The 17,515-nt window shown below is 42.2% G+C and overlaps 3 protein-coding genes across 3 annotated transcripts in view; 2 read left to right on the plus strand and 1 right to left on the minus strand.

Annotated features, from left to right (window-relative positions):
* The window catches only part of LOC147418375 (Thioredoxin superfamily protein), a 49,312-nt gene extending 48,431 nt beyond the window's left edge, over positions 1-881 (plus strand). The window contains exon 2 of the mRNA XM_086506971.1: positions 380-881. Within this exon, the coding sequence (XP_086363097.1) occupies positions 380-645 (266 nt within the window). The 3' untranslated portion in view covers positions 646-881. The remainder of the gene's footprint in view (positions 1-379) is intronic.
* Positions 882-4,852: 3,971 nt separating this feature from the next.
* LOC147418376 (class V chitinase-like) lies at positions 4,853-6,212 on the minus strand. Its single transcript, XM_086507270.1, has 2 exons — positions 5,074-6,212; positions 4,853-4,942 (listed from the first exon to the last, which is right to left on the minus strand). Exons 1-2 carry the CDS (start codon positions 6,155-6,157, stop codon positions 4,923-4,925), a joined length of 1,104 nt encoding a protein of 367 aa, XP_086363396.1. The 5' UTR covers positions 6,158-6,212; the 3' UTR covers positions 4,853-4,922.
* Positions 6,213-6,348: 136 nt separating this feature from the next.
* LOC147418377 (uncharacterized) lies at positions 6,349-10,342 on the plus strand. Its single transcript, XM_086507271.1, has 4 exons — positions 6,349-7,119; positions 7,898-8,033; positions 8,110-8,144; positions 9,771-10,342. Exons 1-4 carry the CDS (start codon positions 7,017-7,019, stop codon positions 10,325-10,327), a joined length of 831 nt encoding a protein of 276 aa, XP_086363397.1. The 5' UTR covers positions 6,349-7,016; the 3' UTR covers positions 10,328-10,342.
* Positions 10,343-17,515: the final 7,173 nt, after the last annotated feature.

The raw sequence follows: 17,515 nt of genomic DNA on the forward strand, positions 1-17,515 counted from the left end.
TTCTTATGTCCCTGAACATGGACTATCTGGAAATGAAAATGTGACAGAATGTTAGCACATCTCATCTGCTTTTCCGAAAGCTGCTTCTGAGACAAGCGGTACAACCCCATCATCAGTTTGAGAGAGAGAGAGAGAGAGAGAGAGAGAGAGAGAGAGAGAAATTTCATTATCGGCCTAGGAGGTCAAATATGACCTATGGGACCAAGGAAACATACACGGTGCCTCTTATCAAGAGGGTACATTGGAAACATGAGTAGATGCGGATACAACAAAATTGTGACATATGTCACTTAGAGCGAGAGAGAGAGAGAGAGAGAGAGAGAGAGAGAGAGAGAGAGAGAGGGATGTCATTCTCAGCAATGCGTTTCACTACCTCCAGATTGTGTCCGTGCTGAACCAGTCATATATAAGACATTCGAGAATTTTGACAAGAAAGTGACATTACTGAGGGCTTATGTCGGTGATCGTGCAACATGGAGGAATCCAGCTCATCCTTGGAGAGTGGACAAGAGGTTTGGACTCAAGGGGGTCCCCACACTCATTTTGTGGAAAGATGGAGCTGTTTCTGGAAGGCTGGAGGATAATGAGGCACATCTGGAGCATCATGTTGAAAAGCTTTTGAACTTAGCAACTACTGATGCCTAACCATCAAGGAGGGGTATCTGGCACCTGCAGCAATAAAAATTTTGTTGCCTTTATAAGGTCAAATGATGATAGTTTGTGGTAATTATGTGCATTGTAAATATAAATTAATAGCCCATCTTAGTACCTTGTTTATGTGGTGGTACAAATGACATATATGTGCAGTGTCTACATGAGTAGCTCATTTTAGTGTATGTAAAATTTGTTCTCTGTCCAGCACTAAATTTATATTTTGTCAATTTCTTTTTTTTCCTTTAATTTATGGCTAAATCTACACATAATTATCAATTCTTGAATTAAAAATCATACTAATTATCCTAGTAAAGAACTACTTTACGTACGTTTCTAGTTATTTTTGGGGCTAAGTCAGTGATTATCCTTTTTAAATTACCACTAAATTAGAGTTTTGTGCTCGCGTGCAGTGTATTCCAAGCTTTATCGTTGGTTAATGCTTCAGATTAGAGAAAAATACTCTTTTCTGTTCACGAACTAAGTTTGGCATGGCTTTCCTCGAGTTTTGGACAAGCCATTTGCCCTCTTCCATGCATGTGGTAGTCATTCTTTAATACTTTCTCGAGATGGTTGGCTTGTGTGCTGGGATTGCTTTATTTTTCTCTCACTCTGCAATCAGATGGGCTTTAGAAAACAGCCTTAATGAATGCGCACATGCGCTTGCCTTGTGTGTTGATTTTGCCCATTAATAAGCGCCATTCTAGCCAACAGAAGCCTGTTATCCTTTGTGCAGAAGCCACCATATGTGCAGTGTTGAGGGGGTGCTCGAAAAAGCCTAGGCTTATTAGTGCCACTTACATATTGTGAAAATTTACCTCTAAATTTTAAATTCGAAAGTGTGAACCTACAAAAATTAGAGAGATTTCGTGTAAATACCTTCAAATATAGTCAATTTACCTCTCAAATTTTGAAGGTTTGAGATTTTTTTTTTTTTTGTTTCACTGTAAATTTTGATGAGAACATGAAGGCAAGTGCGTGCATGGAAACTCGTAGAAAAAAGGTGTACTTGCAAATAAGTGTATTTGTTGTATAGATCATAGACTGTGAGTTCTGCCTGACGCATTTTGCATCTCTCAACGCTAGCATTTGGCACTCTTGCTTGCCTCTATCCCATGCATTGACTTGCCTGCTTATTTCTTTGCATGTGGTGCATGGAGATTTCCAGAGACAAAAAAAGAGGGGTGGGCCACTGTGTCGATATGTTGTTCACGTCTCTTGGACGAGGGAGATTGTTTATATGATGTATGGAGCTGACAATGGTGGAGGCCAGCTATTACATGGAGTTTGGAGTTGTTTTGTGTGTGTGTTTGAGTGAAGTTGCAATGGCTGAAGTGATGGTGTTCTTCGGTCAATTTGTCACTTGGATAAGCTGCTGTGTGTTGTCAAATAAGTCATGAACTCTCTCAATCTTGCTCATGTATTTTCCATCAGTTGGTATACACTTTTGTTCACTTGCATAAAGAGTAGATACGATACTTGCCAAGTACTTTCGGCAAAAAATGGTAGCTATGATACAGTGTAAGAGAAAAATGTGAATTTGCTTGATGTTCACTACCAGTGGTTTTTGTGGATGACATCGGAGCCATACACAAATGTAAAAAGAGATTTTAGTGATTTTGTGCTGGCAATAACACTCGAATGGGAACTACAAAAGAGTTGAGATATCAGGGGCATGAGCATACATCAAGAGAGACAATTAGACACTAGCAAGGCCATTTTGTGCTATTAAAAAAGAGTCCTATAGAAGTGAGATCACTAAGGAAATCACAAAACACTTGTTCCAATCATTCTGGTGCAGCCAAGAAAAACAATCAAGAATATCTTTGGCTACCATATCACTCGTTGTCGATTAAGAGAGCGCATTTTGTGGGAGAATAGTGCAATACTTTGTAGAGCCTCTATATCTATGCAACTTAAAGGCGTCATTTATGCCTTTAAGTTGTTACCTTTTGTCAAATATCGTTGGACCTTTGTTGCATAGAACGTTGCATGCATCTTAAAGATAGCATCCATTTCCACGAAGTCATGTGGTATGGGAATGACGCTTGTTCATGCATCAAGCCAAGAAAGAGAACAAATTTCATGAATTCACGTTAGATTGGAAGGTCTACTTTGTCTAAGGCTTCCATTATAACATGTAAGAAGTGAAAATCACAACTATCACTGAACAATTTGTAATTGTCTTGATAATTTTAATTACTGGCTTGTTTTTCAAACATCCCCATGATGTATGGCTTTGGTAATAGCCACATGGTGTTAGATATGGTATCTTTCTAGTTTTTTTAGAGAGTTTTGGATTATCCATAAGAACAAGGCTTGTTTAAAACATCCTCACGGAATTGGGCTATATGATAAATGTGTGATGGAAGCTTTATGAGGTACGGCCTAAAGGTTAAACATATAGAATAGCATGTAATGTGCTATCAAAATTGAACTACGGATTGAAATTTGAAAATAAATGTAATCGAAAATTGTTCGAAGAATAATTTCTTGTCATAAATTGACAGATGCACACTTCAACTTGTATCATAAATTTGTCAATGTACATATTTATAGACAACTAGAAATACATCATACCATACACAACTTGAAATTGTCATATTGCAAATGTGAATTTACCTTATTCTTATTTTTCTTTATGATTTGAAGCTTGTGCATTGGGAAAACATTGACTATGAATTTGGCTACAAAATCAAAGTAGCTACATGATGAGTCTTTATATTTTTAATGTTCATGCTAAGCAAGTTTCCCAGAGGAAATCTATGACTAAAATTGCTCGCCAATTGCACTTGTGTTATGGTTTCATATTATTGATCAAATTTTGACGTAAAATAGTTATTATACTCCTCGGGACGATCACGTAGCAAAAGCTCCCTATATCACGTGCGTTCCAAGAGATTATTAATAATACATCAATATACTTACTTCACTTACACTACATATACATTTAAAGAAATCCCAACCCCCTCACAAGAAGATTTAGAAATTTTCTCATGTAGGAAAATGGAGTCTTTTCCAGTGTTTTTCATACAATGATTAACATCATGAGCTTCTGCTCGAGAGGCACCACATACCTAACTAGGTACGATTGGGAGCAGGTGACCACCGGCCCCCCCACCGGGCCGGCGGTCCCCTGCCCCCAATGGTACCTAGCTAGGTATGTGGTGCCTCCCTCCCAGAAGCTCATGATGTTGAAGTAAGTCACAATGTGGGAATTATTGTGAGAATTTGTCCAAAACTTCTTGTGCCTTCTAATGTATACATAAAAGTAAACATTTTGGATAATTAATAATCCTCTTTGGTTAACTCATGTGATATATACACACTTTGAAAAGTGACAGCGCCCCAGGTTATACTTTAGAATTAAGTTGGACTTTAGAATTAAGTTGGAAACATTCTCTATCTTTGGCAACTTTGAAAGTAAGCTTTTGTGGGTATAATTTGGAACTACAACAAACTAAACTTCAAACTTTACAATTTGCTTGCATATATGAAAATATAATAACTAGGCTTTATAGAGTCTTAATTGCTGGTTTATGTAGAAAGCCATTGACATCATTTGGAAACAATCTCACATTTTGGTCAAATGTCTAATGCAAGACCTACGAAAAAGGAGAGAAGGGAAGTTTATCGTCGTAGGAACAATCCTGATTCCCGAGGGATGTCATAGATCTATCCGACAAGTTGTGAACTAGAACTATAGCGATTCCGAGGTGCTTTTTGGAGAAGAAGTAACTCCAAAGATGTATATCTCAATTGATCTAGCAAGTATGAGGTGCTTTTGGAGAAGAAGTAAATCCAAAGATGTAAGGAATCAGGGCTAGAAAAATGTATTTTTCCTAACCGAACAAAATAAGGGGAAACTTGAAATTCTCCCGCTTTTTAGGTCCAAAATTCAAGCTTTTGCCGCTAATTACACTATAACTTGTGTAAATTTTCCAGTTTTCTTAAAGGCAAGCTCAAAATCTAACCGGGATTTTATAATTTCAACCGATCAAAATACACTAGACCCCAGTTTTTTTCTAACACTGGTAAGGATGCTTTAGCCTTGGTTTCACATTCAATGATCATATGAGCCATCCCAAGAGACCTAAAGATGTGTCAGACAATTTAAGACCTATAATAAAGATGTGTCCCCCACGATTCTTGAACTATATATATATATATATATATATATATATATAGAGAGAGAGAGAGAGAGAGAGAGAGGTATTTTTATTCAATATTGCAAAGCATTTACATATTGTGGAGACAGGTTCCAATATTCATCATCCCATGGTTGCTGAAGCTGCACAACAAGAAGAGCTTTATATTAGCTAATCTCTCTCTCTCTCTCTCTCTCTCTCTCTCTCTCTCACACACACACACAGAACACGCATGACAACAAGAAACTTGTTTAGCAACCATGAGAAGGCACACCTTGAGCTGCGAGGACGCCGTTCCCGTCGAACCCGAGACGCCAGAAGAAATAGCCGCCCATCTGCCTGCCCTTGAGGTAATTTACTTTAGCAGAGATACTAGTAGCATCATCATAACCCACCCACAATGTCTGAGATGACCCAACTAAGCCATAGCAGTATACCCCCACCGACACTGTCGAATCGCGGCGGCAAGTCGCACTGCTTGACTGGATGAAGCTTTGCACCATATCATATGAATACACAGGCCCTGCCCCCGTCGCCGCCGCCCCGATCCCATTGCTTGTTGCTGGTGACTCGAGGTACCATGTACGCCCATATGAGGCTAAGCCCAACATTGTCTTCTGCGGTGGGAGCCCTGCACTCAACCATGCCGACACACCCCCGTCGGTTGACACCATCGGCTCCGTATCGTCTGACTTGTACAATGCTGTGTGTATGCCCGTCTTGTTCGGCTGCCATTCCCAGAAATCATATGCCATTATGTTGACCCAATCCAGATTGTCGCTAATGGAAGCGACGGGGTATGTGTTCCCTGTGTAGTAATCACATGTGAAGTATACCGCGGCGGCAAGAAGAAGGGGGTCGGCGGCATTCTCTGCCACGACAGCGGCTTGCCATTCCTGAATGAGAGTGCCGAAATTCGCCATGTCCGCAGCCGTCGACGGATATTCCCAATCAAGATCGAGCCCGTCGAAGCTGTATTGCCGGGCGAGAGCGATGCTCGTGCGAATGAAATTGGCACGGGCAGTGGAGCTGGCAGCCATGGATGAGAATATTGTGGAGGAGGAGCTAGAACCGCCGCCGCCGATGGAGAGCATGGTTTGCACATCGGGGTTGCTCTGGCGGACGGCGGGGGTGAATGCGGCAATGCGGCCATTGTCACTGTCGGGGGGAAGGACAGAATATGTGGATGGGTCGAGCTTGGCGAAGGCATAGTAGAGGTGGGTGAAAGGCATGGCATTGATGCCGGCAGGGTCGACGCCGGAGTCGTAGTAGTGGTAGGCGCCTTTGATGACATCACCAGAGGAGGAGGCAGGGAGCATGAGAGCTAGAGCCAGGAAGGAGACAGAGAAGAGGTCCATTGTGATGACAAGCAAGTGCAAAGGCCGGTTCAAGTAATGTCACATTTTGGTTGATTTTATAGGCTTGGGCAGTGTTCACAGAAAACCGGTCTAATTCCCCATTAGTTTTGAGGGCAGACCTATTGAAATTTCGGTGTAAAAATCAATAAAAACCGAATAAATCTACTAACATAATATGGTGGAAGGGGGAGCTTTTTACACGTGTCGCAATGTGCGACCTGAAGGCTAAAGTCCAAAACTAAAAAAAGCCCCTTTGGATGCGAAAGAGGGAGAGAGGGGGAGAGAGAGAGGCCACCGAAGGCGACCAGCCGTACTAGTTTCTCTTAAAACCGGTAGATTTTCAAAGGTCTCCTTTTTTCCATTGGTTTCTAAAAACGTTTTTGGTAAACACCGGGCTTTGGTTTCAACTTGTTGCCTTAACTGTTACTTTTGGGATTTTGTCAACCCAACTGTCCACAGTAGGCCCGCTCAATTTTCGAAATCGGGTGTATTTGATGGAATCTTATTTGATACTTTGTATGGTTTCAGGGGAAAAAGGGCGGGGCACAACACGTGGAGGAGAGAGGAAAAGGTACACGGGCAGATTTTCTTGGTGTGGATCGTACTGCAGAAAGAGCGTGTTGTGTGCGTAGGTCGGCCAGAACCATGCAAATCGCGCAGCTGGGAGCTTGTTGCAGAAGGCGCAATGAGGAAGGTGCTGACCCTCGCCTGCGGGCAAGAGGCGTAGACATGTGAGGTAGGGACGATGGGTCAGCCTGAGACAGAGTGGTTTTGGGAGTCCCTCCATTATGTGGGTGCTTATGTAGAGTAAGGAAGGCGCGCGTGTCCTATTGCAGACCACAACAGGCACAATTTGCAAATGCCGTCTCTTGCTCTGTGGGGGATGCCGTCACGATGGTGGGGGAAGGAGGGCACCATAGTCCCGATGGCAGTGATCGCAAGCGACGTTGGGCGAACGACAGGTGAGCAATCATTGTGTGTGCAAGACGCCACGCGCAAGAACCAGGGACAATGCAAAGACTTAACTTTTTGATATGGGCGAAAACTGAATCTTGCCAATTAATTAATGGCTTGTTTGATTTTAGACTAGCATTGCTCAAAGTTTCAACCTTCATCATCCTTTCTCTCCTTACCTTCTTTTTCCAAAGGTCTTAACTTCTAAGGATATAGTCACGCTACGAGTACGATTTGTCTTTTTTATTTCCAGTAAAGCGCTTTAGAGTATATTAGAAGGAGCAAAAAATTACAACCAGATCTGGTATAGTTTCACAAAGTATGATATATCTTGTGAAACTATACCAAAATTGGCATAGTTACAAAGAGACTTGCATAGTTATAGATGACAAATACCTAGATGTGAATAGAGCTCGTGAAAATTGGCATAGTTACAAAAAGACTTGCATAGTTATATACGGGAAATAACTAGTGCATGTGTGCCATGCATAAGCACAATTAATCAATAAAGTAACTATGATAAACTTATAACTATGCTTTGTGTGGCCACTGCCTCACTACCTGTGGAAAAAAACTCTACCACAAAAAACTTGGTAAACCTGGAAAAAAGACTCTCGGATTTGATCCTAGTACTGACGTCAATAACTATTTTCCCACCAAGAGGAAGGTTTGATTTCCTAATTATCAAAAGGAAGTTGGTGAGTCGGTTTATTAATTGATTTCTAACTTGTGAATAAGCATGTAGAATGGGAAAGCCTCCCTCATCTTCTCCATAATCTAATCCAGATATAGAGTTGCGAAACAATATTGTTTTCTCACGAGACGTACACGAATACAAGTTGGAAAAGACTTCTTACTCAGAGGGAAATGTCGATCCGTCCCTCCGGGGATCGGCTGAATTTGCGGATTCAGATTCAAAGGGGTACAATACTACGCAACTTAATGAATTGTTTCCCAACCGTATTGCTTGTAACCAACCCAAATCTTGCTTGTCACAGATTTTCCGGAGAAGCAACGAATCAAAATTGTTTTGGTGGCAGTCACTTCCGTTTTTGGAAACTACCAAGTTTTTATAGAATTTGAAAAACCTAACTAAATCTTGCAGATACCTACCCCCACGAACTACTTGAATCCCTTCAGTTTTCCCCTTGAATCTATCCCCGCCAAATAGTTGGGAATCCCTCCTCATTATGCGTGCCTTCCACCTACCGGAAGGCAAGGTAGTCGTGACATCATAACGGATTTCTCTTTCCTCCTTTGAAGAACTTGTAGAAATTGAAATATCTTTGTTCAAACCTAAGTAGTAGGGCTCCAGTATTTCTCTCTTCCCATCTCTTCTGACGGATAAAAATCTCTTGAATTGGAGGAAGCAATCGTAGGAGAAATTGCCATAATTTTTCGTCTGTTTCTTTCTTATCCCCTCACCTCCATCAATGACTTTTGCTAATACAGGGTGACGCCACTACCCCTCATTATTGAATGACGCAGATTACGTAGAAACAGTAAACTTAAAAATCACAAGTCAGATAATCTGATGAAAGGTTCAGCAGTGGAAGCTGGACTAACTACAAGTTCTTCGAGATAGTGGTTTTTCAATGATTCGGAGAAGTAGTTTATGGAGTCCCCTATAAAATATAGTAAAGCTCAATGCTCACAAAAACATTTTTCCCAAACACAGCAACAACAAACACAATTAAAATTCTTTAGGTTTTTTGTCACCATATGATGGATTTGCCAGTTTCAATACCAAAATATGTGAAACATTTCTCGCTAGGATTTTCGAGAGAAGTAAATAATGCGTTTGGATTTCCATTACCAATGATATTATTAGTCTTTATCTCATTACTTTCACAGTTTTTGAAATATACAGAGCAAAGGACAAGTTTGAAACTCTCCCATTTTTTCTCAATGGATTTGTCAGAATTACACTAAGATGTCAGAGAATTTGTTAGTTTTCTTCAAGGCCAACATGGAATTTTCATCGGATATTTCTAATTTTAGTCGAGAAAAATTACACAAAGGGCGGTTTTTGGTGAAGAATTGGTCTTACTATCCTTTGGCCAAAGGGAGTAGTACTAAGGAGATTTGGATGGAGACTTGGAACTTTGAATGCAACCTTTAAAGTCTTTCATTGTTTTGCTTCTATTATCTAGTCTTTGAAATGGACTCTCTCCTAGTGGTATACAAACCACCTTTTTCTTCCAAACAGCTTCCATAGTGTGGGTCACATCATCACCATAAGTTGGTTGCCTTATTTGCAGGCAAATATGAGAGGTAGTAGACATTTGTTTTCCTACTTCTATAAACAAGAACATTGAGCCTAGTACACTCTTTCTCCTCCGCTTTATCCACAACCGGCCAGCTCACATTGGGGTGAAAAGGAGTAAAAGCCGCCTCAAATTCCACTAAATTTAGTGTTATTTTTTTCTCTTCTATATGTATTTTACCATCTTTTTATTTTTTTTGCAAAACCCAAAATAGGTGGGTGGAAAGATTAGATTAATAAAACCAAAAAAAAAACATCATCTGACCTGCTCAACCCGAGCCAGCCACCAACCGATACAGACCAGACCTAAGACCCAAGGTACATCGGCTAGCAAGGGGAGCCACCCCACCGCAACACAACAAGACCGACTACCAAGGTACATCAGCTAACAAGGGGAGCCACCCCATCGCAACACAAACAGATTGACTATCAAGCAAAGGAAGAAGAAAAGAGCTTACAGCCGCAGAAGGGCGGAGTCCAAGCCTCCATCACCAAAGGCCGGTAGGGGTTGCCACCATGAAACTCCCGTTGTCATCGGAAGACAACATGACCCTGACCGCCAGACCAACATATCCAAAAAAGATGCAATCAATAGATTGAACACTCCCAAGCCCACTAGATCAGGGCCCACAACCAAAACTCCCACATCTGAGAAGCCGCACAATCAAAGGATTGACTGCACCATCTTGAGCCACCACACGAACATCACAGATGACCATCAACCTGAGCCACAAACCGAGCACAATCTGAATCTGCCACCACATACATTTCGGCCAAGATGTAGAATGCCAAATACCGCCAGCCAACCAACAACACCACAAGGAGCAGGAGTCCATTCGCCGTCCACGTACCACAGCTCTGTCCGCAAGTGGCCAAATCCCCACAACCATCATCAATACCCTGGCGAGCGATTCGCCCTCTACACGAGCGCAGACAGCCGCCAAGCCTGAGTGGCAAAAAATTGTCAAGCCCAACCTTCTTCTGAGTACCAAAGTGGGCGGGGTAGCCGAGGGCTCCATCCCCGGAACCCCCCTACACCCGAGCCTCACCACCCCCACCACAACACTCCCTACGCCTGTGGATCCCACAGATCTCTACCACTGCTAGTGTAGGAGCCTCCAGAAGCCGCATCTATGGGCCCCCCAACCCGTATGCAAACTCTACAAATGAGCCAATTTTTAGTATTTTTAAGAAGGTAAAATATACATTTCATGTGTATTTTACCTTCTTAAAAATACTAAAAACTGGCTCATTTGCGAGTGAAAAAGCTTTGAAGCCGGTCCTATGAAAAATCTTTCCCAAGCATTGCCTCTGATGTAAGGCCATTGTGACTTTTCACATTGAGTTAGCTAAGCGATCTTGTTCACAACTTTCGCTCATGTCAATATTACTCTTACTAGTACGGCCGGCCGCCTTCGGCGGCCTCTCTCTCTCCCCTCTTTATCGCGTGCAAAGGGGCTTTTTTTAGTTTTGGACTAACCTTCAGGTCGCAGATTGTGACATGTGTAAAGGGCTCCCCCTTTCGCCATATTATGTTAGTAGATGCAGTAAAGAAGGGAGCTAATGAAGGTAGTGATGGAAGAGGTATCATACAAGAAATTGACAAAAGATCACTATAAGAAAAGTCAATGAAGATCCCCCCCCCCCTCCCCCCCTTCTCTCTCTCTCTCTCTCTCTCTCTCACTTTCTCCTTTGTTGGTACACCCACTACAAGTTTTAGACTTTTTCTCATCGTTGTAAAAAATGAGATTTACACTCGACGACTGAGAAAATGGTTTTTTACACATCGGAATGTGATTTTTTCACGGTTGAAAAAAAATAAATCTCATGCGAAAATCAACTTTGTCATCCGAAGAAAAGTCATGGCACCGTGACTGTTCCAAAAAAAGGTGAAAAAGTCAAACTTTTACATGTAAAAAGGCATGTTTTTCTCGTATGAAAATAGAAAACTTGTTCCGATTTTTCTAAAGGGTGTGAAAAAAGGTGGAAAAAGTGGCCTTTTTCTCAACTAATGAAAAAGTCTAATGAAAAAGTCTAAAACTTGTACTAACCCTTTTGGCCTCTAAAAGACCTTACTCATAAGGAGGCCAGTTGTATGAAAACGCTTTTAATGTTGCACTTCTCCAGGTATGGGCCTCTAATCTTTGTAAGCATGTCAAACTATAGGGTACCTCGTGAGACACCCTCCAAAAAGATAAGTAAAAGGAAAGTGTAGTGACGTAGATAGAGAGAGAGAGAGAGAGAGAGAGAGAGAGAGAGAGAGGGCGAATGTCAGTAGGTGTTGAGAGAGAGTGAGCGAGCTATGATATTTTTGTGTCTGTCGTGGAGTGCAGCCAAGCGGACGCAGCGCAACCGACATAGAGACCTCTCTCTCTCTCTCTCTCTCTCTCTCACATTCGTGATATGCCCGGAGAGGCCATGAGTGAGGGCAAAGGGGGTGACAGAGAAGACGTTTCTCTCTGGTTCGTGAGCTGTAGGGGAGGCCATGGGTGAGGGCGAAGGGGGTGACACAGAAATGCAGCGAGCAGGTAGATGGATGGCATGAGCTCAAGTCGTAGCACAGGACAAGCAGGTTGTCACCATCGCTAGCAAACTGAGAGAGGGATCTAGGCTTGGGGCGGGCAGGAGGCTGCGAAACCAAATTCATGGCAGTAGCAGGAGATGGAGGGTACGCAACAGACGCGAAAGGACCTGCCTTGCGTTGTGCTGATGCAGTCGACGGACACGGCGTGGAAACAGTGGACGGAGCCATTTTTGCTTCCGCGAAGGCGACGAGCTGAGAGTCTTCTTCATTAATTAATTAATGAAAGTGAACTTAGACCCAATATGTCGACTTAGATGCAAAAGTGGCACTTTTGGCCCACAAAGGTCTTTTTTTTTTTTTCAAAACTCACAATTGTGAGTGAATTATATTGATCAACCTAAAAAAATTACAAGGTCTTGCCATGCTCGTGTTGAGCCAGGACATCATACAGGGACCAAAATCACAACGGCCCACAAAGGTCTTAAGAGACTCGGGGAACTTGTTGGAGCAATTCTTGACCGTTAGATTAAGTTTGTTCTCAACAATTGTGGACCATCAAATGAAGCTTGCTGAATTGGCCACATGGAAAGTCAATGTTTTCCCCTGTTTTTGATGGAGATTAACTTACTGGCATGGGGGGCCACACACACTCTCTTATCATCTTATGAAGTGAATGAGAGTGTTGTATTAACTTGGGGGCCATACATGCTCTCACATCAACTTAAGTAAGCTATTGTGACTATTCACCTTGAGGAAAAAGTGATGAAATCACAATGCTTGTCATGTAGTGACTTTGGCATGAACGTGATGAAGATATTTCCTAAGAGGCTTGTATAGATGTCCATTTCTCTAAAGGTTGTAGGTTTTCCATTCTAATTTGAAACTCAAGCTTCAAATTATGTAGGCGGGATTACAATAATCCTAGGTTTTCTTTTGACCGAGTACTAGTTCTAGGCCCTTTTTGGCACTTCCTTTTCCTACTAAGCAAGCCTTTAGAAACAATGCTCACCCAAAACATTTATCTAAATAATGGATCAAAGGAAAAGTGAAAAGTTTGAAACTTTTCCATCTCTTCTGCAGAATTGCACTAAGATGTAGGACAATTTGTCGGTTTTCCTCATGGTCAGCATGAAATTTTTATCAACTCTTTCTAATTTTAGTTGAGAAATATTTTGCAAAGGTTGGTTTTTGGTGGAATTGGCTTTAGCGGGCCCCCCATAGACCCTACAACGTACGGGGCCCTTCTTCCTCACATGAGAAATACCCAATTCCCTCTATTCGGATTATCATTATTATTATTCTCTCTTTCAACCTTTGACTTTGGTGCTAAAAATGAGAGGAAAGAAATATTGAATGAGATCAAAAGCTCAACATTCAAGTATGGTATGATATTTAGACACTCGAACTTGCAAGGGGCATAGTGTGCATAATGGACTCTTCCCTAGTGTCCCAATGCCCCGTCTTGCATGACAGGTAGTGTGAGCTAAAGCCTAAGTTAATTGCTACTATGGTGCAAATTGTACGTGAGAGAATATGCTTCAACTTTAATAGGTGAGTATGGTCTCCAAGAAGCGGTAATTAGGTGTGCTTAGCTATATGAAAACACACCAAAGTGGGAGTTGTAAGCCTTCTTGACCACCTCATGCTTGGCTTGAAAGATAATACAAAATTGGACCATACATTAATATGGTCCATTTGGCTTCATTAATTGCCCGCAACGGGTGGCCACCATCACCAACACAAACACATGAGTGAAACTCTCACCTCTGTCAATCGCTCAAACTTGTAAACACTACCCTTCAAGAATCACATTGGCTGCCTTTGTGATGCCTCTTCTAGCTGCAATATGGGTGTGCTACACATTTCAACCTTGCTTTCCTTGCACTTTCTACCACCAATGCCATTGCCACCACCAGCATGTTGGGGGAAGCCTTTAGCTTACACTCTATACATAACCAATCCCTAAATCCAAACATACTAGCATGCACCCCTATGCGCATGAATACAACCTACTACATAGAGTTTCCTAACACATGCTTCTCAATCTTGCTACAAGTTATAACCATATGCTACTTATTGCAGCCATTTCCCTTGACCAGATGAGGTGGATATCCCTTTCACCATTTATTTCCACCTCTGAGCCTACATAAGTCCATAATGCTAAACTTGTATATTCTCTTTGATTCTAACCAATCAAGGAAGGTTCATTTCATTGTATTGAGTACACTATCTCTAATGTAATCTCTTATTGCTATGCATTGCTCATACTAGGCCTTGTTCGAATTAGGGTTGCAGGAAAACACACACAGCTTGGAGAAGACGAAGGAAGCTCAAGGCCCACAATAGAGAGTGTTTTACTTAGTGTGCAAATGGAAATATAGATAGCCCTAGAGTGATGGGCGTATATACAATGCACGGGGGAGAGGGAAAAAATGCCCCGACGGTCCTAGTGGGTTCACAGACATCACATGTATATGGTAATAGATCCCCCCTGGAGTGATGTGGTGAACGAGATCTGGCACATGATGTGCCATGCCCTGAGGACACGATCAATCCACAGAGGGGAGTAAGCCCAAAGATTTGCGGAAATCTTCGAGCTTCTCACGAGACAATGCCTTTGTGAAAAGATCTGCAAGGTTGTCCTGTGTTGGCACATAAGCCAAGCTGATCTCTTTTGCTAAGAGTCTCTCCCTGACATAGTGGTAATGCACCTCAATGTGCTTTGTGCGAGCATGAAAAACTGGGTTTCTTGCAACTGCCAATGCGCTCTGACTATCAGTGTAGATAGTGTTGGCAGTGTCCTGTCCAACAACCAAATCATCCATAAGGCGTCTGAGCCATACATTCTCAACCGTAGCTATGAAGACTACCCTGTACTCAGCCTCACAACTCGAAGTGGCCACAATAGGTTGCTTCTTGCTCAACCACAATATACATGAAATGCCAAGCATGAAACAAAAACCACTTGTGGACACTCACGTGTCAAAACAACCAGCCCAATCTGAGTCCGAAAAAGCATGTAAGTCTGGCGGCAATTATCCCCCCTTGGGATAAAACAAGCCAAGATGTACAGTGGCACAAAAATCCTCTTGACAACCTGCCAATGCTTAGACCCTGGGCTATGCATAAATCTGATGACCTGTGAGACTGCAAACTGAATATCTGGCCTCGTGTTGTATACATAAATGAGGCATCCAACAACAGTTTGGTAAAGAGTGACATTTGTAGGATCACCAGCATCATGAAGACTCAATTTTAAACTTGTTTCCATAGGAGTGGGAATAGGTTTGCAATCCTCAAGCCCAAACTTACATAACAATGTCTCTATGTAACTTTTCTGACACAAGGCAATACCACCATCACACTGCTTAAATTGTATCCCCAAGTAATGATGCAACAGCCCCAAATCTTTCATCTTGAAAGTAGCATTCAAATCAGCCTTCAATTCAACAATATGTCTCTCATTTGGTCCAATGATCAACAAATCCTCTACATAAAGAACCACAATGAGAAGTACATCACCCTCACGCTTTACCTATAATGTTCTTTCTGTTGGACTGTTATGAAAGCCTTGTTTGACCAAATGAGTGTCATCTTTCTCATACCAAGCACGAGGAGATTGCTTCAACCCATACAAGGCCTTCTTACATCTGCACACTTTGTCCTCTTGTCCTTTCTTGACAAAACCGCCAGGCTGCGTTACATAAACTTCCTCAAAGATGTCACCATTCAAGAAAGCAATAACAATGTCTGATTGATGTACATCCCAACCAAAATGAGCCGCCAATGCATATAGAAAATGCATAGTAGACATACGACAAGTGGGAGAAAAACTCTCTTCATAATCTCCGTCTTTTTGTTGTGCACAACCCTTTGCAACAAGTCTAGCCTTATGGCGATCGATCTCACCATCTGGCTTGCGTTTCAACTTGTAAACCCACTTTGTACCAACGGCCTTTTTGCTAGGAGGCAAATCACATAAAGTCCATGTGTCATTTTCTATAAGTGCATCATATTTTGATTGCATGGCAGCCATCCAATTTTTTGAATTCTGTGCTTCATCAAAAGACAGAGTTTCCTCAACATCATGTAAGCTAGACACAGCCAAAGCATAACAATATGATCCATAAGATACATGGCCAGAGCCTGAATGAGTATGACTAGACAAAGGTGCATCCAATTTACTGTCATGCAATGTATGCACCAGTCATTTTGGCATACCTCTAGCTTGCTCATTTTCAGCCCTTTCCTCATCAAGTACATCATGTACATCTGCATCAGTATTAGGATGATATGTAACATTTTTGGAAACCCCCATAGGTTGTACATTTGCCTTATTGGAACTTACATTCGAACTTCCACCACTGAAAAGGGGCAACAAAGTGTCATAAATGTCCTGTGAGCTTACATTACTGTCTCTAGTACATGACAGCAAGGGCTGAATAGAATCTTCCACAAACACTACATCCCGTGAAACCAAAATACGCTTTGTTTGTGGATGATACAACCTGTAACCTTTTCTTTTCGCACTATAACCAACAAAAATACATTTGACAGCCTTATCATCCAATTTTTGGCGTTGTGTTTGTGGCACCAAAGCCTATGCCAAACAACCAAAAACACTCATGTACTCAATAGAAGGCTTTCTATCATGCCATGCTTCATATGGAGTAATAGACTGCAAAGCTTTTGTAGGACACCTGTTAAGTACAGGGGATGTTTATGGAGCGAGCTTTGGAGCGAGTTTTTTTTTTTTTTCATCCCACCACCACTACCTCCCATTGCCGCACTTAGCACCCATTGCCACCACCAACTTAGCCCACCACTGGTGGTTAGTGGTGCTAACTTATTACCACCATATGTGTCGCCCCTAATCCTACAACCATAGTCTATTGCCACCCCTCCCTCCAGTGGAGTAGCCAAGAATCTCCTCCTCCTCCTTCTGTGTGTGTGTGTGTGAGCCCCTACCCTCTCCCCCCCCCCCCCCCCCCCCCCCCTCTCTCTCCTCTCTCTCTTTCTCCCCTCACCCTTTCTCTCTCTATCAACCCCTCCCCTTCTCTCTCTCTCTCTCTCTCTCTCTCTCTCTCTCTCTCTCTCTCTCTCTCTCTCTCTCAGTTGCCCCCTTACCTTCTCTCTCTCCCCCCTCCCCCTCTCTCCCTCTCATGATCCCTCTAACCCATCCCCTCTTCTCTCTCTCTCTCTCTCTCTCTCTCTCTCTCTCTCTCTCTCTCTCTCTCTCGTGTGTGTGTGTGTGTGTGTGTGTGTGTATACGCGTGCACCGATAATAGAAAGAGGAAAATTGTAAAACCTTTCTATAATCCAAGTGTGGTAGATTGGTTATCCCATTTCCCTCTTGAATAACAGGTCTTGAGTTTAACTCTCGTATCTTTGAGGTCTCATGGGATAGTTTCCTTCGATGTTAAAATCCTCTTCTTTTTGGGTGTGTGTGTGTGGGTGTGTGTTAATAAAAAGAGGAAAACAGTATAACCTTTCTATTAGCCAAGTGTGTTCGATTGGTTATGTCATTTCCCTCTTCAAAAAATCTTGAGTTCAACTCCCGTCGTGTTTCCTACGATGTTTAAATCATCTTCTTCTTCTTGTACTTCTTTTCCTC

This window comes from Adiantum capillus-veneris, chromosome 30 (assembly GCF_014529385.1).
Source record: "Adiantum capillus-veneris isolate H3 chromosome 30, ASM1452938v2, whole genome shotgun sequence".
Taxonomy (NCBI): domain Eukaryota; kingdom Viridiplantae; phylum Streptophyta; class Polypodiopsida; order Polypodiales; family Pteridaceae; genus Adiantum; species Adiantum capillus-veneris.

What these genes read in the sequence shown, in the direction of transcription:
- LOC147418376 (XM_086507270.1), bottom strand. Translation starts at nt 6,157, where the DNA reads ATGGACCTCTTCTCTGTCTCCTTCCTGGCTCTAGCTCTCATGCTCCCT. An exon ending in CGGCGTCCTCGCAGCTCAAG is followed by an intron (nt 4,943 to 5,073) that starts GTGTGCCTTCTC and finishes CTTGTTGTGCAG; the next exon opens with CTTCAGCAACCATGGGATGA.
- LOC147418377 (XM_086507271.1), top strand. Translation starts at nt 7,017, where the DNA reads ATGCCGTCTCTTGCTCTGTGGGGGATGCCGTCACGATGGTGGGGGAAG. An exon ending in CGACGTTGGGCGAACGACAG is followed by an intron (nt 7,120 to 7,897) that starts GTGAGCAATCAT and finishes AATCTAATCCAG; the next exon opens with ATATAGAGTTGCGAAACAAT. An exon ending in AACGAATCAAAATTGTTTTG is followed by an intron (nt 8,145 to 9,770) that starts GTGGCAGTCACT and finishes TCAGCTAACAAG; the next exon opens with GGGAGCCACCCCATCGCAAC.